This window comes from Sander lucioperca, chromosome 13, assembly GCF_008315115.2.
Source record: "Sander lucioperca isolate FBNREF2018 chromosome 13, SLUC_FBN_1.2, whole genome shotgun sequence".
NCBI classification, from domain to species: Eukaryota; Metazoa; Chordata; class Actinopteri; order Perciformes; family Percidae; genus Sander; species Sander lucioperca.
In genome coordinates this window covers 23,165,397-23,187,967 of record NC_050185.1, presented here as the reverse complement: position 1 = coordinate 23,187,967, position 22,571 = coordinate 23,165,397, and the positions used below count along the sequence as shown (strand labels likewise).

Sequence of the window (22,571 nt, the reverse complement as noted above, 5' to 3'; positions counted from 1 at the left end):
CCGGGAAGCTGCGCCACTCGCCCCCGATGACCCGGGGAGCTGCGCCAAAGCGGGACCTAAAGCATTATGTGGGGGGGCAAACATTGGTGAATATCGAGAGGTTTGATCCGCAAGGTCTGTGGTACGGTGTGAGCCGCGACGTCCGCGGTACATTGCTTTTGCAAATGTAGTGGTTAACAGTTCATCTCCATGCGTACGCAAACTACCTTTAACAATTCTCTACAATAAACAAACTTCTTAACCCCCCTGACCGCAGGGGACAGCAGAGAGAAATGAGAGAGTGACTGAGAGGGTGGAGGCAGGTGTGGTGGTTGAAGGAGCAGGGGAGGTGGTCGGGTTGTTGTAAATGGCGTCATAGGCGCCGATGTATGTTTTCCTCTGTGGGCGCTCACAGGCGCACGCCCTTGAAAAAAAAGCAGTCAATAATGGTTTGCATTTCAGAACCTTAGGAAATGGACAGCGGCCGACGCGAACACACACGCCTATTAACTCGATAATTAAGCCGTAAAGTAGGTTTCATCTCAGGACAGCGCCACTTCTCACAGATACAGATAGCATTGGAGATGAAAAGTTTAAGTGACACGTAACCGCGATCAGCTTCGTGGGAAATTAAGAATCACTGTCACCGACATAACCAATCACACTATGACAGAAGCTCTACTTGGCACCAACTGCAATGTTTAATTTTAAATGAATGTAGCCTACTGGCAGTCTGGCACACGTGGCTGCTCAGTATTTTCCGTGGGTGCTCGAACTCCGGAGCACCCACGGCATCGGCGCCTATGAATGGTGTTGATTTTTGATTGAAAAAGTGAGAGAAAAGAGTTGCATTTGTCCACTGTGAAGGTTGTAGAAACTTTGTCAGGTGGGTTAAGAAGTTTGTTTATTGTAGAAAACTAGGGGAGCACGCAAAAGCAAAAACCAAAACGTAACGGTAGGAGGTAAATATCAGTAAATATTGAGAAGTGTGAGCTGCAAGGTCTGTGGTACAAACCCATTGCAAATATGTCATTAACAGTGATTGAGTTAAAGTGCCAAAACATGTCTACGTTGATTATAGCGCCCCCTAATGGCCGATCTTTGCCAAATTTGGTACAGAGCCTCAGAGCCGCATGCCGAACGAGTACCACAAGTTTCGTGGTGATTGCTTTTACTGTGGCAGAGATATTGCATATGCAAATTTCCCATTTAAATGCATTGAGTTATTGGCCAAAACAAATAAACGTTGCTTATAGCGCCCCCTAAAGGCCGATCTTGACCAAATTTGGTAGAGAGCATCATAGTGGCATGTTGAACAATGAACTCAAGTTCCTTGCTGATAACATTTAATTTGGCCGAGATATGATACGATACGTGTGTGGTAGCTAGCTAGGAAAATGTGTTTGGTCGTCAAATGCGCATACTTTAACGTAGCAAAATTCCTTGAGTAACTTTTAATCACGTCCATCTGGAGATGCTAAGTACCAGGTTTCGTGCTGATCCGTCGCACGGCCTAAATATGTAGGTGTGGGAGTTATAGGGCCAAGCGCGTGGAAGTGGGTCTGTTTTTGCGCCTGAGGTCCTTGCGGAGTTTCAGACCAGTCCTGAAAATGGCAACCCTCCACCATATACGGTTTAGGCTGTAGTCGGAGTTTTAGGCGGAGAAGAATAATGATGATGATGATTAATCAGTAGAAAAACAATAGGGTTCTACAGCCCTGCTGTGCGAACGGCATAGCTTTGCTATTGCCCGTTCTTGCAGACTCGGGCTTGGACCCCTAACTAGAACTGCAAGCAGTTATGACGGGGCCCAAGCCACCCACGCCAGTCGCCCCCGGGGAGCGCGCGAAAGCGAAACCCGAAGCCGGGAGGCGGGGACGCAAACGTCGGTAAATATCGAGAGGCGCGAGCCGCGACGTCTGTGGTACGTCGCCGTTGCAAACGTAGCGGTCAACAGTTCACCTCCACGCATATACAGACGACCTTTAACAATTCTCTACAATAAACAATCTTCTTAATCCCCCTGACCGCAGGAGACAGCAGAGAGAAATGAGAGAGTGAGTGAGAGGGTGGAGGGGGGAGGCAGGTGTGGTGGTTGAAGGAGCAGGTCAGGTGGTCAAGTTGTTGCAAATGGCATCATAGGCGCCGATTTATGTTTTGCTCCGTGGGTGCTTCGTGGGAAATTAAGAATCAATGCCACCGACATAACCAATCACACTATGACAGATGCTCCACTTAGCACCAACTGCAATGTTTAATTGCACGGTATCGGCGCCTATGAATGGTGTTGATTTTGGATTGAAAAAGTGAGATAAAAGAATTGAATTTGTCCACTGTGATGGTTGTAGAAACTTTGTCAGGTGGCTTAAGAAGTTTGTTTATTGTAAAAAACCAGGGGAGCACGCAAAAAAAAAGTAAAAACCAAAACCTCTCTATTGAGAAGTGTGAGCTGCAAGGTCTGTGGTACATTCCCATTGCAAATATGTCATTAACATTGAGTAAAAGGGCCAAAACATGTCTACGTTGATTATAGCGCCCCCTAATGGCCGATCTTCTCCAAATTTGGTACAGAGCCTTAGAGCGGCATGCCGAACAGGCTTCATAAGTTTCGTGTTTATTGCATTTACTGTGGCAGAGATATTGCAATTGCAAATTTCTCATTTAAATGCATTGCATTGTTGGCCAAAACAAATAAACGTTGCTTATAGCGCCCCCTAAAGGCCGATCTTCGCCAAATTTGGTATAGCGCATCGTAGTGGCATGGTGAACTATGATCTCAGGTTCTTTGTTGATAACCTTTAATTTGGCCGAGATATGATATGATATGTGTGTGGTAGCTAGCTAGGAAAATGTGTTTGGTCGTCAAATGCGCATACTTTAACGTAGCAAAATTCCTTGAGTAACTTTTAATCACGTCCATCTGGAGATGCTAATTACCAGGTTTCGTGCTGATCCGTCGCACGGCCTAGGACGAGTTCGAAAAAGTTGGTTTTGCGCATTGCGAAAAAACGGAATGAACGGAAATGGGCGTGGCCTATATCATGTGATTCAGCTTTATTCAAGGAACACGTGGATGTAAGGATTTCTAATGTGCAATGTGTAATGTGGGAGTTAAAGGCAAAAAAAACATTATAGCGCCACCTAGTGGTCCACATGTGTAATTTTTGGTAGGTGTGGTCCATGACCCATTGTCTATCTACCCTGTAAATTTAAAGTTGTTCACGTTAGTCTAAGTAGTAAATTTAGACGTGGGTCCCATAGGCCACGCCCACTTTGACCCCTCAGTACCCCACTCTAGGGTTGGCCTCAGGACTATCCCTAGATGGTACCCATCAAATTTTGTAAAAATCAGATTAGCGGTTCATGAGATATAAACTTTTTGTACTTGTAGCGCCCCCTAGTGGCCAGTTTTTGTCAAACGGGTGGGCGACCTTCAGAGGGTCATGGTAAACAAGAATCTAAAGTTTGGTGTTGATGGCATTTATTTTGGCCGAGATATGGCAAAGTTGGTGTTTTCATAGTTAGCTACACAAATTTGTTTGTGCGTAATATGCACAATTTTTATCCTATCAAAATTATTTTTATTAACTTTTTGTCCGGCCCATCTGCAGATGCTGCCTGCCAAATTTTGTGCAAATCGGTTGCTTGGTCTAGGAGGAGTTCGAAAAGTAGGTTTTTGATAAATCGTGATTTTTCACGCATAGAAGTTTAGGCGGAAATGGGCGTGGCCTATATCCCGTGATTTATTTGGATCCAGGGAACGCGTGGATGTATGGTTTTTGAATGTACGGTGTACGGTGTGGGAGTTATAGGGCGAAACGCGTTTTTTCTGCTATAGCGCCACTTAGTGGTGGAAGTGGGTGAATTGTTGCGCCTGAGGTCCTTGCGGAGTTTGGGACCAGTCCTGAAAATGGCAACCCCCCACAATGTACAGTTTAGGTTGTAGTCGGAGTTTTAGGCGGAGAAGAATAATAATGTATGATTAATCAGTAGAAAAACAATAACGTTCTACAGCCCTGCTGTGCGAACGGCATAGCTTTGCTATTGCCCGTTCTTGCAGAACGGGCCCCTAATAATAATTCCTTCAGTTTCAATAGGACCTTCACCGATGTCGGCGCTCGGGCCCTAATAATAATAATAATTCCTTCAGTTTCAATAGGGCCTTCGCCACTGTCGGCACTCGGGCCCTAATAATTCCTTCAGTTCCAATACGGCCTTCGCCGCTGTCGGCGCTCTGGCCCTAAAAATTTCCGAAATCTTGGTTTTTGTGCAAAAATCTTCATTTTACGAACACTTGTTTGAGGACTTGAACGAAAACTCTCAAAATTTTGCAGCCATGTGCAGAATAGTAAACTCTTTCATCTGAATTCACATTTAGGGGTGGGAGTGGTATGGTTACTCTTTAGTGCCCCCTAATGGGTTTTAGCCCTTGGGCACATTTTTGACGCTCTTAATATATACGAAAACTCACAAAAATTGGCGCCCACATAAACACCTGAGAGGGCTCCATAGTGCCCCCTAATGCGTGGAAGGCCTTAACTTGGACATAGTTGCTCTGATCTTCACCAGATGTAATACACATATTACTCTAATCATTGCGGACATATTTCCCATTTACCTTCATTAGCTCCGCCCAGCCGGAAGGCGGCCATCTTTAATTTATGCATTTTTCATGTGTTTTGCATTCTTTCGAACTTGTCCTAGGCCGTGATTTCAATCTTCTTGAATCTTTGCAGGTAGTATCTGTTGACCCTCATGACGAAAAGTTATCCAAAGAATTTTGATAGTTGAAAAAATGCGCAAGTTATAGCAACTTCCTGTCTAAACAGGAAGTTACGTTATCTTGGCAACAATTATGCCGATTGCCCCGAAACATGAAAAAGTTGTTCCTCATGGCCGGTTTAGCATCTGTGCCAAACTTGGTGGCAATCTGCCATTAGATGGCGCCGGTTTAATTTTATTTCAATAATCAGCAACATATCGATATATGGGAAACCTACTTTGTCTAACTGCTCCTGGGGCATGAGTCCGATCGGCACAAAAACTTGCATATAGACTCGGAGGACCCTCATGACAAAAAGTTATCAAAAGAATATTGATAGCTAAAACAATGCGCAAGTTATGGAAGACCAACTGCCTGTATGTGGGTGTCGAAACAGGAACGGTTGTATCTTGGCAAAAGTTATTTTGATTTACATGAAACTTAGAATGTAGATGTGATATTGCATCCTCCAGTAATGAGGGCCCGTTCATCGCTGCTTGCATTGCCTGCTTTAATTCAGTATTGTTATACATTAATTAACTGTTAGTTAAGGTGCATATGTTCTCAACTTTAAAATAAGGCTATCAAAGAGCATTAATAACTGTTTAGTTATGGTTTAGTAATGCTTATTCAATATTATTATACATTAATCAAGTGACCAGTTATGGTTAAGTAATGATTATATAGCATGCACAATAATTTATATAGGTTGGGCTTTAAGTTAATGTCTACATGAAGACAAAGGAACAAGCAAACCTCTGCATGGAGACTATGAAGTCTTTTCACTGATCTCACCCTCTACCAAAAGTAAGTCAGGATGGACAAATATAGTGGACAAAAGTATGTGGACAACCATAACCCGTAAATAAACAATAAAAACAGTTCTCTCATAATGAGATGGCTTGGCTGTGAACCTTAAGACATACATGCTATCAAACATCTTTATCAACCACCTAGTAATATTAGGAAATACCTTAAAGTGCCCATATTATGAAAAAAATCACTTTTTTTCTGGGATTTGGGGTGTTATTTTGTGTCTCTGGTGCTTCCACACGCATACTAACTTGGAAAAAAAAACATCCATGCTGTTTTGAGTTAGATACAGGTTTCTGAATGTGTCCTGCCTTCAGTCTCCGGGTGAGCTGTTCAAAATCGGCAGGGCTTTTTACGTCACTAGCCGAAACGAGGTGGCTAACCGTAGCATGCTAGCGCTAGCATGCTAGCTCGTTCTGAATGGCAAAACACTGCTACAACACACACTAGTTCACCATAATCTTCAAAAGAACTACTTACATGTCCCTATTCTGCAGGTATTCCACGCAAAGTTGGAAGTGTGCCCTCGTTTAGAAGAAGTCTCCCGGCTAATCCTGCCTTGTACTACTGAAGTTGTAGAAACAAACAGCTAGCTAGATGATGTGATCCTTACCTACCCTTCTGTAAAGCTAATCAATATCCTTGATGCGGCAAGTCCCTTCCTAGCCTTTAATTGGCTAATACTCGTTGCCTTTGATGATAAGATTGGTTATGTGCATTCATTAGGAGTGAGATTGGTTAGGGTAAGAATACAGTGTAAGCCAATCAGAGGCTGATTAGGGCAGGAAATGTCTCCTCCATCCTTGGGAAATGCTTACCGTTAATGAAACACGGCCGAATGGGACCAAACACAGCTTCCGAGACTTAACAGAGGAGGCCAGTTAACCGAGCTAACTAGCTAACGGCAGCTAGTTAAAGTTTGCGGTTAACTTTGCTTTAGCAACAAGTAACGTTAGCCTATAGCTAATTATCTGTCAAACTCATTAAATCACCTCAATACTGCATTCACTGTCGTCAAACTGGTCTGTTAACTTTTATGACATCTTAATGACTAGTCTAAATGGTTCCACTTTACTTGAGGTCAAGGGAATTATTCATGACACCGTTATGAAAGCATTTGAAGGTGAAATCAAACTTCATGACAAGTCCAAACTGTTTCACTTTACTTGAGGTCAAGGAAAAATATTCATGACACAATTATAACGGTCTCATGACAGCCAATGTAAAAACCAATCACTTTAAGACAATGTGATGTTAACACATAAAGCTAAATAGTTTCTTAAAGTTTGATCATTAGGCCTGCCATGACATATTTATGACAGGTAATGTCTAGGTTAATGTCAAGTTGTCATAAAACAAACATCTCAAATATTGCTAACTTCACATTAAAAGTGTCATAATTTACTGAATGACACTTAATGACAACAGTCATGAACATTCAAAAGACTCATGTTCATGATAGGTGTCATGTATGACATGACACCTATCATGAACATGAGTCTTTTGAATGTTCATGACATTCTGATTGATAGGGGTGTGCATAAGACATGACCCCATCATAACTATGATGGGGTCATGTCTTATGCACACCCCTTCAAATAACGTGTTACCAAATATATTGGCGGTGTGTTCATTTGCCTTAAATGTGGCTATTAAAGAATTGTAATTAATAACTAGAAAATTCTGCAAAAAATTTTGACAGTGTGTCTACTACACATGCACATCCGAATAACACTGGCTAACAGTAAATCTGCTGTTTGACACGGCCTACAGTAAAGAGTCTCCATGATAGAAGGAGTTTGTGTTTGGTTATTCAGAATTTTCGAGAAACTCTATTCAAACTTTAAAATGTTCCACATATTTCATACATTCAGGGTAGTATTCAACTTTCAAATCACATTAATACTTTTTAAAATATTTAACCTTCTTTGAGGCTTTGAAAAAAAGCCTTTCTGACATTTTTACATTAGTGTGTTTTGGATATAATGTTCAGACTCAGGGTAGGGGATCAAACTGACATTTTTACTTTGCTATACCATCCAGTTTTAACTCCCATACATTTATTTTACATCAAAATGTAGGGAATGTTGTGCCCTTTCTAACAATGTGCTTAGGGAGGCAAACAGACTTTCACATGAGGCACAGTGAGCTTCCAACTGTGTGTCCACCAACTGTGACACTGCCTCCTGTATTAAATCATACAAGACATACCAGGAGGAGAAGAGAAACAGGCTCTTTTTGGACAGCTATTGACCTCACATTTCTTATACAACACACACCATAATTGCACAGGATGTTCAGCAGGGTGGTATATCTCTAACAGTATTAAAGATTAAACGATAGGAGTTAGGGTTTTTTGTGCTAGAAGCAGGACTATCAAAGGTGAACCAGAGACTCGTGTCTGTGAAAACAGCTGTTGGTGTTGAGGCCTGAAGTCAGTTAGGGCAGCACCTATGGCAGTACATGTTGCTAAAGTGATTTGCACACTGAAGGAGTAGAGGAGGGAGGGGGAGACTGTATGTTTGACAGGTCAAAAATGTCCATTTAATGATGATTATACCTCTGAAGTTCATTAATTCAATCATCACCAGAGAGATAAAAGTCTGGCGAATGCATTGATATGGTTTTTATGTTTGTGGTGTCAAATATATGCAACACAGAGCAGGTAACAAACACGGAACCGTCTGCATCCTTCCAGATATAATTTTTCATTGTTTCTATCGGCAGTTGGTATGACCAGAGCCAAAAGTTTAAGTCTGCGACCAGCACAAATGTTCCTACATTTTGACCAACCATGATGTATGAAGAGTGAAAACTGTAGGGGAGAGAGCAATTTGTTTGGAAACATTTCAGAGAATCGTACTGCAGCTCCCCCCTCTGTCCTCCCCTCTGGCTCTCAACATTCCGTCCCGATACACACACATTGGAAAATCTGAAACGGTCTGAAAACTGGACGATACATAAACTGTGATTTGGTAGAAACCGTGCTTGATATCAGAATGCCCATTCAGCCCAATAAAGGCCAAAGTCTTTAGAAGAAAGGTTAAAAAAACTTTTAATAATTTTTCCATTTGACCAACTGCCACTTTGCTTGTTTGCAAGCCATGATGTCTCTCTCTTTCTCATGGGCGGGCCAAATTCTCTGGGCGGGCAAAGCAGAGAAAGGGGAGGTAACCTTGCCCCTTATGACCTCATAAGGGGCAGATTCCAGATCGGCCCATCTGAGCTTTCATTTTCTCAAAGGCAGAGCAGGATACCCAAAGCTCGTTTTACACCTATCGCCATTTCTAGCCACTGGGGGACCATAGGCAGGCTGGGGGAACTCATATTAATGTTAAAAAACCTCAGAAAATGAAACGTTCATGCCATGGGACCTTTAACATTGATTGAGTAAAAGGGCCAAAAGTGGTCTACGTTGACTATAGCGCCCCCTAATGGTCGATCTTTGCCAAATTTGGTTCACAGCTTCAGAGCGGAATGCCGAACAAGCATCACAAGTTTCATGTTGATCGCATTTACTGTGGCAGAGATATTGCAATTGAAAATTTCCCATTTAAACGCATTGAGTTATTGGCCAAAGAAAATAAACGTTGATTATAGCGCCCCCTAATGGCCGATCTTCGCCAAATTTGGTACAGGGCATCGTAGTGAACAATAATCTTTGCTGATAGCATTTAATTTGGCCGAGATATGATGAAGTTCGTGTTTGGTAGCTAGCTAGGAAATTTTATTTGGTTGTAAAATGCGCATAGTTTAACGTAGCAAAATTCTTTTGATAACTTTTGGTCAGGTCCACCTGGAGATAGTACGTACGAGTTTTCGTGCATATCGGTCGCACGGCCTAGGACCAGTTCGAAAAAGTTGGTTTTGCACATTGCGCAATATTGCGAAAAAACTTCTTAGCGGAAATGGCCGTGGCCTATATCATCAGATTCAGTTTGATTCAAGGAATACATGGATGTAAGGGTTTCTAATGTGCGATGAGAATTGTGGGAGTTATAGGTAAAAACACATTTGACGTCATTATAGCGCTTTTTGGTAGGTGAGGTTCATGACCCATTGTAAATCTACCCTGTAAATTTAAAGTTATTCACTTTAGTATAAGTGGTGAATCCAAACGTGGGTCCCATAGGCTAGAGCTGAAGATCTCTGCCCGGTCGGGTTCGGTCTTAATTTCTATCATTTTACACGGTCAGGTGATGCGTTTCGATTAGCGTGTAAATGGATGCTGAGGAGGTGAAACAGAGGCTTATTTTATTTCTTTGTTCCAACTTCCAAGTGGCCTATAGCCTACGTTAGTCATGAATAAATGATGTTAAAAAATGTATTAATGACTCATTCTTGACGAAAGACAAAAGAGCTGTCGTGTGTGGCGCAGTCTCTTTTTTCTTTCTCTCCCTTTTCCGCCAAGTGGGGCGTGTGCCCGCTCGCGGTGTGAAGCGGGTTCGCGCTATTTTCCGACATGCACTCTAATCACTGCTGATAGACAGCCTTTTGTACAGTCGGGCTGTAAGCGGGTTCGGGCTTTTAAAAAGCTATCAATCAAAATGTACTTGTCAGGCTCGGACCGAATTCTGTCGGGCTCGGTCCTTTTCGGGCTGAACTTTTAAGGCCCAATTACAGCTCTACCATAGGCCACACCCACTTTGACCAATCAGTACCCCACTGTAGGGGTGCCCTCAGGAGTGGCCCTAGATGGTACCCTCCAAATTTCGTAAAAATCGAATGAGCCGTTCATGAGATATAAACTTTTTGTACTTGTAGCGCCCCCTAGTGGCCAATTTTTGTGAAATGTGTGAGGGACCTCCAGAGGATCATGCCAAACAAGAATCTAAAGTGTCGTGTTAAAAGCATTTATTTTGGTCGAGATATGGCAAAGTTGGTGTTTTCATAGTTAGCTACACAAATTTGTTTGTGCGTAATATGCGTAATTTTTATCCTATAAAAATTCTTTTGATATATTTTTGTCAGATCAGTCTGGAAATGCTACGTGCCAAGTTTCGTGCAGATCGGTCGCACGGTCTAGGAGGAGTTCAGCAAAGTAGGTTTTCAATAAATCGCGATTTTTCACGCATAAAAGTCTAGGCGGAAATGGGCGTGGCCTATATCAGGAGATTCAGTTGGATCCAGGGAACACGAGGATATATGGTTTTTGAATGTGCGATGTACAGTTTGGGAGTTATAGGGCCAAACGCGTTTTATCTGCTATAGCGCCACCAAGTGGTGGAAGTGGGTCAATTGTTGCCCCTGAGGTCCTTGCAGAGTTCTGGACCAGTCCTGAAAATGGCACCCCTCCACCATGTACGGTTTAGGCTGTAGCGGGCGTTTTAGGCGGAGAAGAATAATAACCCTTACGAAAACAATAGGGTTCACACAGCCCTGCTGTGTGAACCGCGTATCTTTGCTACCGCGGTTCCTACAGCCTTGGGCTTGGACCCCTAATAAATAAGACTTGACCAACCACCATTCAATGCTTGCTTTCAGAACTCAATGCTCCAGACACATTTTGATTGAAATGAGTATTGAGGTTCAATACCCAGCCCATATTAGATGGATTTAAGACCCGGACCCCCTGTTGAAGATCCCTGGATTAGTTGATTAGGCTATTGACAGAAAATAAATGAAATAAACTATATCAATATTGATTATTGTTACAGTTGCAGTTGCATTTTGGGCTCAATTTTTGATTATTCAGAAATCTGGCTGAATCGTTTGTCGAGGACAGTCTGAAGGAGTGGAGCAATTTTGGTGTCAAATTAGGAAAAACTGGGAGGACGTTTAATTAGTTTTACAGTTTTTGAGAAAAACAGAGGGATAGACTTTGTAATTCCTGCAGAGCTGCCCGGCCCCTAATAAATGAAAAAACAACCAGTCAGCCTATAACACCTAAAACATTAGTGTTATGTCTTATGATTATGTACATTAACACTACATATCAGCTGAGTACAACAACCGTGTAATCAGACAGCTGATCTCTCCTTAGGTCCAGTAAGGAGGGTTCGGTCCACTTCCAGAGGCCCCTTCATCAGCACAGTCCCACCTCCTCTGTCACCTCCATGGGATCCTTGTCCCGCACCCAGTCCTCAACCCTAAGCAGCATGCTCAGTGTCTCCCATCCGTCCTTCCCTCACCAGCACCCACAGAGTCAGGGTGAGTCCTTTCCTAGCATGGGGCCCCGCAGTACGCAGGGTCCCTACCAGCCAGGGGCACCCTTCACCCTGGGGCCTATTCACCCACCACCAAGAGGTCACATTTTCCCTCATGACCCCTATGGCTCCACTTCAAGGATGCACCATCAGCAGCACCATCAGTATCAACAACAACAGCAGCAGCAGCAGCAGTTCCAAGAACCTCCCCAGCCCCAACCGCCAGTACAGGCTGGACATTTTCCCCATCCGCACTCCTACTCCCACCTGCAGGGGGAGCCTTTTGCTATGATGGTGCGCGCGAACCAGATGGTGGATGTGCTAACGGAGGAGAACAGGATGCTAAGGCAGGAGATGGAGGCTTGCCGCGAGAAAGTCACCAAGTTGCACAAGGTAACATGTACTGGTGAAAAGCTATAAGGATAGGTAAAATGTGTTTGTCTGTCTTAAAACAATACTAACGTACCCATATGTACACTGTATTTAATTAAATTAAATTTTATTTATAGCGTCAAATGATAACAGAAGTTATCTCAGGACACTTTAGAGGTCTAGACCACGCTAAAATTTACAGAGAGACAGCAGTTCCCCCCAAGAGCAACCTTTGGTGCAACAGTGGTGAGTAAAAACCTTTAAACAGACAGAAATCTCGAACAGAACCTGACTCTTGGTGGGCAGCCATCTGCCGCAACCTGTTGGGGGGAAAGGGAGAGAGAGAGAGAGAGAGAGAGAGAGAGAAATATGACTCATACTAATTATAGAGGTGGATATAATGGAATGGTATGATGAACAGTGGCAATTATATTAACAGTAAATATAATAGAACTATGACTAGTTATAATAGCAGTAGCAGTGCATGGTGCCCAAACTATAAGCTTTATCAAAGGAGGAGAGTCTTAAGCTTACTCTTAAATGTGGAGACGGTGTCTGCCTCCCGAACTGAAACTGGGAGCTGGTGCCATAGGAGAGAAGCCTGATAGTTGAAGGTTCTGGCTCCCATTCTACTTTTGGAGACTCTAGGAACCACAAGTAACTCAGCATTCTGGGAGCGCAGTGCTCTAGTGGGGCGATAGCGTACTATGAGCTCTTTAAGATATTATGCTGTCTGACAATTAAAGCTTTGAGGGTCAGGAGAAGGATCTTTTATTCAATTCTGGATTTTACAGGAAGCCAATGCAGAGAAGCTAATACAGGTGAAATTTGATGTTCTTGTCAGAACACGAGCTGCAGCATTCTGGATCCACTGTAGAGTCTTTAGGGACCTATTTGAGAATCCTGATAATAAGGAATTATAATAGTCCAGCCTCGAAGTGACAAATGCATGGACTAGTTTTTCTGCATTGTTTTGAGACAGGATGTGCCTAAGACGTTGAAGTTTGTTTTAAGTAGGTGTTCAATGATATTTCCTTAATTGCTGCTCCTGTTTGTCCACTGTTTTACATATGTTAAAGATAAGTTAAAGGTGAAACTCAGGCTGTAAAAACAGTGTTTGGGTGAGGCCAGGTTTGACCCATGTCAGTAGTTGGATGTGAATATGGATATTCAGCTGAGAAGTAAACACATTTGCATAACAGTTTGATGCATCTCCTTTACTCATTCTGTCTTCATTCCTCCTGTTTCTGTGGGCAGTTGGAAACAGAGATCCAGCTGGTGTCAGAGGCATATGAAAACCTCGCCAAGTCCTCCTCCAAGAGGGAGGCCCTGGAGAAAACCATGAGGAACAAGCTGGAGCTGGAGGTGCGCCGGCTGCACGACTTTAACAGGGATCTCCGAGGTGAGAAAGCAGGGAGGTGCAATAACCATGCAATATTAATGCAATTCTTCTGCAACCGATTGCAAATTCAACATATCAAATTTCTGATTCTGATATATAACTACCTTACAACCTAACACGTACTGTATACTAGCCGCATCCAAGGTGACGCGCGCCATCGTGACGTCAAAATGACGTAATATCCTGCCGGTGCGCCGGATTTATGGCGCGCGAGCAGAGATCGCGCACGGCTCTTTTTTTTTCAGCGGCGCGTGACAAAGCGGAAACGGGAGGCCTGAACGAGTTCGGCGACAACTGGATGCCAGGATTCTCAGAGTGACTGCAAGTCTCTCTTGTAAACTTACTAGGTTAAGATGAGTTATTTTATGGTGAATGAAAGGCTTGATCCGACGAAGTAAGTCATCAAATCGAAGCATTGACGGCAATGCTGCTGCCAGTTCTGCCGTTGTTTACCTTTTTCTTCTTCTTCTAGTCCGTAGAAAGAGCAACGTCGGTAGCCTTTGCTCATTAGCGCCACCTCTGTTCAGGAGAAGACTGCAACTAGTGTCACGAGCACCAGCGCGGGTATAAATAGTCACGGCGATCCCATGACATCACATTTGCACGCGCCAGCTGGGCTGCGTCTAGTATATAAGAGCCTTAACACAGTGAACTGGTTGGGTCCATGCCCCTGTCCAGGGCTTTGCTGCCATCTATTGACCAGATTTTGCCATATCTTTTTGGGCACACTATGGGCTGAATATGGCTGCTAAGATAACCGTGGCTGCCGCAGATCCTTAACATGTTACTCCTTGGTGTGTATAGAACAAACAACTATAACGAAAGAAAGAAAAGCACAACTATATACAGAACTATGTAAGAAAGTACAGTTACTTCTGACTTAGTGACCCATGTACAGAAGGGCCACCTCTGCTCTGATGTGGCAGAAAAGGAGCATCCAGATCATCTAAATGTCTGGGCCCAAAAATGTCTGATGCTAAGACAGTAGCGCAAGTTTCCTAGGTTGTTAAAAATAATTCCTTGCGTTAATTACCTACCAAGTGTCTCTCTTTGACTACCCACTCATTCATTACCATAAATTTCAGTGGTTTCAGTAAGAGCCACGTAATAGAAGGTCTGAAACCATCTGCTCATCCTTAAATACAGGTACATTAGAAGAAAAAATACAAGAAAATAATAAAAAAGACAAAAGAAAATATTTGGAGCCAAATTAGGCATTTTTACTTCTTTTCCACCCATCAAGGTGATATTTAAAGTGAAATGTCACCTTTTAACCTAAAATTTTTAATCTGACTGATTTGCATTAACCTATAAATAATGTGTGCCAGCATAATACACCCTCATTTCAGAAACTCTAGTCCAACAAATTTTCCACCGGCCTGCAAGAGACAAACTAAGAGGTTAATACAACAGAATCAGATCTCTAACTATATAAACGAGGACGAGTAGTAACAATACTGTTTATGCCTTAAGTGGGTTTGTGGGCTTTGCCGCAATAGACCTGTGCGCACGCTCAATACCGAGGTCAACTTAATCAAAAAGTTTGAGAGCCATTTTCAGTAGTTTTGCTGTGAAGTCGTCCACGAGGTTGAGAGCTCTGTTATCGAGGAGCCATCAGGTAGGGGGCGGAAAAGGAAGTGTCAAGGTCTTTTTTGTGCTCAAGTGACCACCAAGAGATGACTCATGAGCCAGTTGCTTCACCTCCTGACTGTAACTCCTGGGCAGTACTACTTGCTCACGCTTGGCCCACTCCTCATTGGCAGGTCCCACAGCTGACCTCCACTTCAGAAAGAGAATGTCCCTAACAAAATAGCCCTTAGGCATTACAGTAGTGATGGCCAAATGAAACCTCCTGAAGCCTTGTGAACCATTTTCTTTATTTTATGAGCTCACTAGATGGCGCCCTTGGTTTAAATAAAAAAGGCTGAAGAATTTCAACTCTTTTTTGAACAGAGAGCGCTATCCAGTGGGCTCAGAAAATGATTCATGAGGCTTCATTTGGCCATCACTAGAAGGCACCTCCCTGGCCTTCCCCACACAGGTTCAATTCAATTCAATTTCATGTTTAATGTCAAATCACAACAGGAGTTATCTCAGGAAACTGTACAGATACAGTGCAGGGCGGGATAGGCGGGGTTGAGCAGGACCATAGCAGCAGCTGCCAAAAAACGATCCAGGTGCCACCTGAACCACTAAATCTGTGAGGCGAGAAAGCATAAGGACTCTGGGCAATAAGTTTCCCGGAGCTAGGTTAGTAACATGCATTAAAAGGACATGAATGCACACAGATGGAGAGTTCAGTTTGTAATAGGAAGTCCCCCGTCAGTCTAAAACTATAGCAGCATAACTAAGAGCTGGTCCAAGGCAAACCTGGGCCAGCCCTAACTATAAGCTTTATCAAAGAGGAGAGTTTTAAGCTTACTCTTAAATGTGGGGACGGTGTCTGCCTCCCGAACCCAGATTGAGAGCTGATTTCACAGGAGAAGAGCCTGATACCTGAAGTCTCTGACTCCCATTCTACTTTTAGAGACTCTAGGAACCACAAGTAACTCTGCATTATGGGACCACAGTGCTCTAGTGGGGCAATAGGGTACTATGAGCTCTTAAAGATGTGATGGTGCCTGACCATTAAGAGCTTTGTAGGTCAGGAGAAGGATTCTTAACTCAATCCTGAATTTTACAGGAAGCCAATGCAGAGAAGCTAATACAGGAGAAATCTGATCTCTTTTCTTAGTTCTTGTCAGTACACACGCTGCAGCATTCTGGATCAACTGGAGAATCTTAAGGGACTTGTTTGAGCATCCTCATACTGAGGAATTACAATAGTCCAGCCTCGAAGTAACAAATGCATGGACTAGGTTTTCTGCATCGTGTTGAGACAGAATGGGCCTAATGTTACACAGATGGAAAAAGGCGGTTCTTGAGATTTGTTTTATTTGGCCGTTAAAAGATATATCCTGATCAAAAGGTTGCCATTTTTAAAGCATAGCCCAGTGAAGGATCTCTTTTTTGTTCTTCCAATAGCGCCTGAAGGTTAAGATGTAGGGATTCAGGTCCCACTATCGTCACACTGGTTTCAGCTTCTCTGACATGGTCTGGGTTAACCTGAGTTGGGTTAATCACAATCCCAATTTTCTCCATGGGTTTCCCCTCCCTCGTTGATACATCTTCAGCAGTCGGCCTCTCCTGCCACTCTGCACCTCTCTCCGGAATATCCTCCACCTCAGCGATTCACTGTGTCTCCCAGGTCGATGGAGGAGTCCTCTTCACTCTCAAGGCTCATGGACCTCACCATGCTTCTGTACTCCCTTTTTGGCCTGGGCACGGGTGACCACACATGCAGTGAAGACCTCCGGATACTCGTCTTCCAGCTGTCTAAGCTCAGGTGCTCACATACGTCTGGAATTACCTTCTTCCCAGCCACATCATTTCCCAAAACAAGGTCAATTACTTTTAAGTGGGAGTTCTGCACCTCTACATAACCAGACACCAACTCAGATCTTAAGTAGATGCGGTGAAGAGGCACAGTCTCACATCCTCCACCTACCCCTCACACTACAGAAAACTGCCCAGTGAAGGTGGAAATCGGCAGTTCCACCACCCTTTTCAGGAGCAGGGTCTCAACACTGCCCCTTTTGAAGTGAAACCCCAAAGCCATGAAGGTCATCTTCAACTCCCTTTTCAATCAAAACTAACGCAACTGGCTTAGTTGAACCCCACCTGTCATTAAAGTTTGGACACTGACTTTTCTTATGGCCCAACCCGTACCACACCAGTAACATTGTAGCTCTGACTTTTGAGTGGGATTGCGACCTTCGGGTAGACCTGACCTACCTGACTGCAAGGGCGCCCTGTTCCACTCTCACTGGTCTTCTTCTATTGGTGTTCTCCAGACGTCTTGTCATGGGGTCTTCTCTTCCCAATCAGTCCTCCAGTTTTACTACTGGGGGTCACTTCTTAGCCGTCAGCTAACTCTGCTGTACACCGTGGGCTGTCCACCTGTCGCTCGTTGAGATAGATCTCAATCTCCTTGGGGAAATTGACTTTAAACTGTTCAAGTAACAGTAGGTTTTTTAGTCCCTGATAGTCAAAAGCACTACAAGAACTAATCCAACGATCAAACTTCTTGTTTTCGCCACAGATCCAAATACTGCTGTCTCAAATCACGGAACTGTTGCCTATAAGCTTCGGGGACGCTGCTGTAAGCTTCCAGCACGGCTTACCTCAGAGCAGCCCACAAGAGTGTCCAAAGCTGCCACTGCTCTCTGAGTAGTAAGCCCACTTTGAACCAACAGCGGCTACTTATCCTAAGGCTAATCACTTTCCATAGCCACCTTCTCAAACATTTTCAACAGCGCTTTCATCAAAAGATGTCATGAAACAGTGTGCATGGTTGATATCAAACTTCTGCTCAACCCAGCATCCCGCTGCAGCTTTCTCAGCTTCTAACCTGGCCAACTTCTCCTGGCTCTCTCTTTGTCATTCTGTAGTCGTTGAATCTCTTATGCTCTCTCTTGTTGTTGTAACTCAATCTCCTTTTATCTAACCTGTTCTGCCCATATTTCCTCTAACTGTAGAGCCTCAATCATGTCATTTTTCAGTGGAATTTCCTCTTCCTCGGCCAGAGCAACGAGCTAAGCTTTCTTTACCCTTTTGAACTGTTCTCTAGTCAACTCACTGACTGAAACATCACTTTCCTTATTGGCCATCGCTCCTAATGCTATATTACTGACCAACAAACAGAAAACCCGCTTACATCACTGTTATTTTTATGACCATCAACGTCACAAATATCTGCAAATTACCACTGGCCTGCGTCAGCAGCAACCAAATCAAAGATCTAATGTTATCTACCTATCCATCAGAGAAAAAAAAAATCCAAAACCTCATGTTGTCCCTTTAACCACGACCAACGATCACACTACCAAATCACTACTAAATGATCTGCTGACATCAAGCATTATTTTAATTATTTTACAACTGTCTGTAATGGTACTAAGCTCAAGCAGCTGATCCACTTGTAAGATGTGCGCCCCTCTAACTAAAAAGCCTGGCTGCGCAAACGTTTTAATGACCTGAAATATCAACTCTGTTGCCTTTTTTTAAACTATGCTTGATGAAGCTAACAGTAAACTTGTGGTCCGTGATTATAGTGGGGAGCTAAAGACCCGGCTAACAGGCTAATTGCTAATGACTACAAACTTATCTTCAAACACCGTCACTGGTTGTGTTAGTATCCCAAACGAGCCACACATTAATGTAACAGCACAACCACACTAAAATGTCATTTTATCAGCCCGCCAGGCTGAAAGTAAAAATGAAAAGCCTACACTGTAAATCCGAATTCGCTAACTCAACCTAAACATTTTTTGGAAACGGCTTGCACTCAAAACTTTTAATTTAGCACAGTATGGTAACATTAAAGTTTTGAGTACACTAAACATAAAATAAATGTGTCACATGAGTGTTATCTGAATGGAAATTTATGTCAGTTTAACATAATTTTTTTAGTCATGCAACAAAAATAATTAGTGTTTTCTTAACATATAATTCTACGTTATATTAACATAGAATGATCAGGTTGCTTAATGTGTATTTATATGTTTATTAAACACAAAAAGTGATGTGTCATAACTTGTTAATTTTATGTACAAACAACAATTAAGTATTGTAATTTTAAAGTAAAATTAACATAATTAGTTTCATTATTCAGCTATATCCCAATTTGCTCACTCTACTCAAATATTTTTTGGAAACGGCTTGCACACAAAACTTTTAATTTAGTACAGTATGGTAACATTAAGGTTTTGAGTACACTAAACATAGAATAAATGTGTCACAATGAGTTATCTGAAAGGAAATTTATCAGTCAGTTTAACATAACTTTTTTTAGTCATGCAACAAAAATAATTAGTGTTTTCTTAACATATAATTCTACGTTATATTAACATAATTATCAGGTTGCGTAATGTGTATTTTTATGTTTATTAAACTCAAAAAGTTACAGCAGGAAAAGGCTATAGCAGAGATAGCATAAGTGCTTGGGTGTGGCCACCCAAGGGCCCCATGCGAAATAGGGGCCATTCTAAAGCCGCTGATCTTGCATTACTTTACACAAAAGGACCACTAGTGAAGTGACACACCGCAGCTTAATGGCTGAAGGAAGCCTATTACTGCTTGAAGTCTAATGCTGCAATACTCCAGCTCTTATCTAATGTAACAGTCACTTAACTCATGGTTACAAATGTAAATCAGCACAACAATGACAATTACCAGGCAACAAAAATTCTAAGCAGACACTTTTAATAAATGGAATTCATAAAGTTACATTTGTATTTTGAACAAACTACAAACTTTTCAGCAAATTTTAACACAACTCTATTTACCGCCTTGCATCATGGGAATTGACCAGCCAATGAACCAATTGCATCTGACTGCAGTACGCAGATCGGGGTTGGGCTAAATGTGGGCGGAGCTAAACGTTTGACTTTTGAAAAGTACTTTCCATTTCATATTGAGAAGAGTGAAATGCCAAATTCACAATGTTTTTAGTGTGTAAATTGAACATTTTTTAAACATTTTGTTCAACGAGAAAGTAACTGCTTGTCAAATGAACATTAAACAACTGAGTAGATATTTTTACACCAATTTGTAAGTTCAAACAACTAATAAAATGTAAACCTAATGCACGAATTCTATGCTGTCCATTGAGCTTAACAATATATGCCATTTTAACACTAAATATTAATGTTGTATCAAATTAAACATTATAACACAAATTTTATGTGTCCCTTCTATTCAAACATTTTAAGTTAGACAAACAAAGAAATGGAAGTTGTTCTCAACCTTTAAATTAAACGTTGCTTTGACTAGTTAAAAATTAATTATATGTACTAAAAAATAATACGTTGGTAAAAACACAAAACATTGTGGCAGTTTCATGTTAAAACAGCACACAATGTTTGTGTTCAGCATAACTCTGGAACTTGTGTTGTAATTATGTGTTTTTGTTGTGTTAAGTGAACACAATATTTTCATTTTGTTGAACATGAAAGTGACCGCTTGTCATATGAACATAAAAACATTGAGTACATATTTTGACAACCTTTTTTTAAGTTTACTTAACTATAAATATATATGCTAAGTGCACAGTATATGTGTTGTTAGTTGGCCTTGAACTAATTATGTGATGTTGACGTTATACATTTAAGTAGAATGAACTCAAAAGTCAAAAATTGTTGACTTAACATAAAAAAATTATGTCAACCTCACATGGGATGATGTTTTGTGTCAAATGAACATAAAGTTTTGATGTTGTTTTGACAATCCTGAACATTTGTGTGGACGTAACATTAAAATTTTGTGTCATCGATGGATTGGGGTTTACAGTGTACCTTTGTCCTCCGCTCCAGCACCGCTTGCTCCGTCTTCAACCAGCTCAGTCCTTGGTGCAGTGTCGACACTCTATTGATAGTTCATTTGTAGATTTCAGACCCGGACATTAACATTAACACAACTTGATGGGGTTAAAGGAGGATTTGTTTCGGCATTCCGAAAACACATGGCTTCCTTCCTGACTGTCTCCCTGTCTGTCCTTAACTTCCGCTTTTGTAAACGCTGACACAGGTTAGCCACACCCACCTCAGCCTGGCAGTAGGCCAAAACAGCCTACCAAACAATAGGAAAAAGACTGTGCCATGACAAGAGGTCGACCTTTTTGTGGAGTAAGATCCTTTTTATTTAACATGAAACTGAAAATTCGCTATAGCCAAACCCACCAGACTCCATTATTCATATGTACTTTTACTGCAGCTGTTACATCCTCTACAATGAACCAAGTATTGTCTGGAATCAATCTCATATACTGCATGTATTTGAAGGAATATGCAAAAAAGAAGCTAAACTAAAACATGTTTGAAAAGAGTATTTTCAAGAGGTTTTTGTGTTAGGGCTACAGCTAAAATCAGTTCATAATTTGTTTGTAGTGATTTTTGGTGTGGGCTTATAACTGTAATGCAGGTACTGGCGGGTTATTCAAATGTTTGTATATGAATAGCCTTATGCTGATTTAATCAAGTGTTTGTAACTCAAATAACTTAAAGCCTAGTCTTGCTTGCCAGACCTATCTCCAGTAAGGTCTCGCCCCTCTACACATACACTCCTGGATAGGAGAAAAACATGGCCTGGGTTGTTTGCATTTCTTTAACCCAATTACAATAAGCTTGGGCAGCACTAAGCTCCAGAGCAAGCAACAGTGGATCTGCAAATACGTCTTGAGAAGGAACTTGTTTTGGTGGAACATTTGCGCCTCACAAAAGAAAACGCCACATACAATATTAAATTAACTGTTGACATAATACAGTAACATGACCTATTTAAATTACCCGGACACATGGTTAAACCTCATTTGCTCTTACCAGTGTATCGCCGTGTGTATTTTGTCCATAGCAAATCCCGCCAATCTGCCACAAAATGTCACAGTTAGAAGGTAAATGCCGTAAACATATTCTTTGTAAATCTTTACAATCATTCCTCTAAAGAACCAAGCAGGCCTGCCTTGTTGCAAGATCCAAATTTTCTTCAAAACTTGCCATTTTCAGCAAATAGCTTGCTAGCTTGAAGAGTTTTGCAAGGCGAGGGACATCCGGCTAAAAATCTGGTGGCGACGGATGTTCCGGTGAATATCTTGTAAATGAGTTGTTGTCGATCCAGACTACTTCAAGCCAAACACTCTTGCTCATAGCTAAAATCATCCTGCATCTCAAATCACTTGAGTGATGACTTAAAAACAATGATTGTTTAATTTTGTTTTTTTATGTGATTTGCTAAGCAACCAGCCATGTGTACTGTGTACAGAGACTGTAAGAAAAGAGGGGGTCAACGAATAAATATTACAAGGTCACACATTAACAGGTCTGCAGGGGGCATACATGTGTACAGGCAGTATGTAGACAAGTAATTAGGGAAGCAAGGGGTCTTGTTTCTATTTCAGAATTACTCCTGTTTATGTACTGGTACAGTTTTATGTTGCATTTATTTCCCTTCATCAAACAGGTAATTTTCCTTTAATCTGTATTTTAAGACCTGCAAGCAAAGT

General features: G+C 42.0%; 1 protein-coding gene across 8 annotated transcripts in view; it reads left to right on the top strand.

The window, feature by feature from the left end:
* amot (angiomotin) overlaps positions 1 to 22,571 on the top strand; it is a 150,802-nt gene that overhangs the window by 62,769 nt on the left and 65,462 nt on the right. For all 8 annotated transcript variants that reach the window (XR_004105670.2, XM_031303708.2, XM_031303709.2 and 5 more), the window contains 2 exons: positions 11,538 to 12,093; positions 13,330 to 13,474. Coding sequence is in view for 7 of the 8 variants with exons in the window: in XM_031303708.2 (XP_031159568.1) it covers positions 11,538 to 12,093; positions 13,330 to 13,474 (701 nt within the window). In the remaining variant the exon portion in view is untranslated. The remainder of the gene's footprint in view (positions 1 to 11,537; positions 12,094 to 13,329; positions 13,475 to 22,571) is intronic.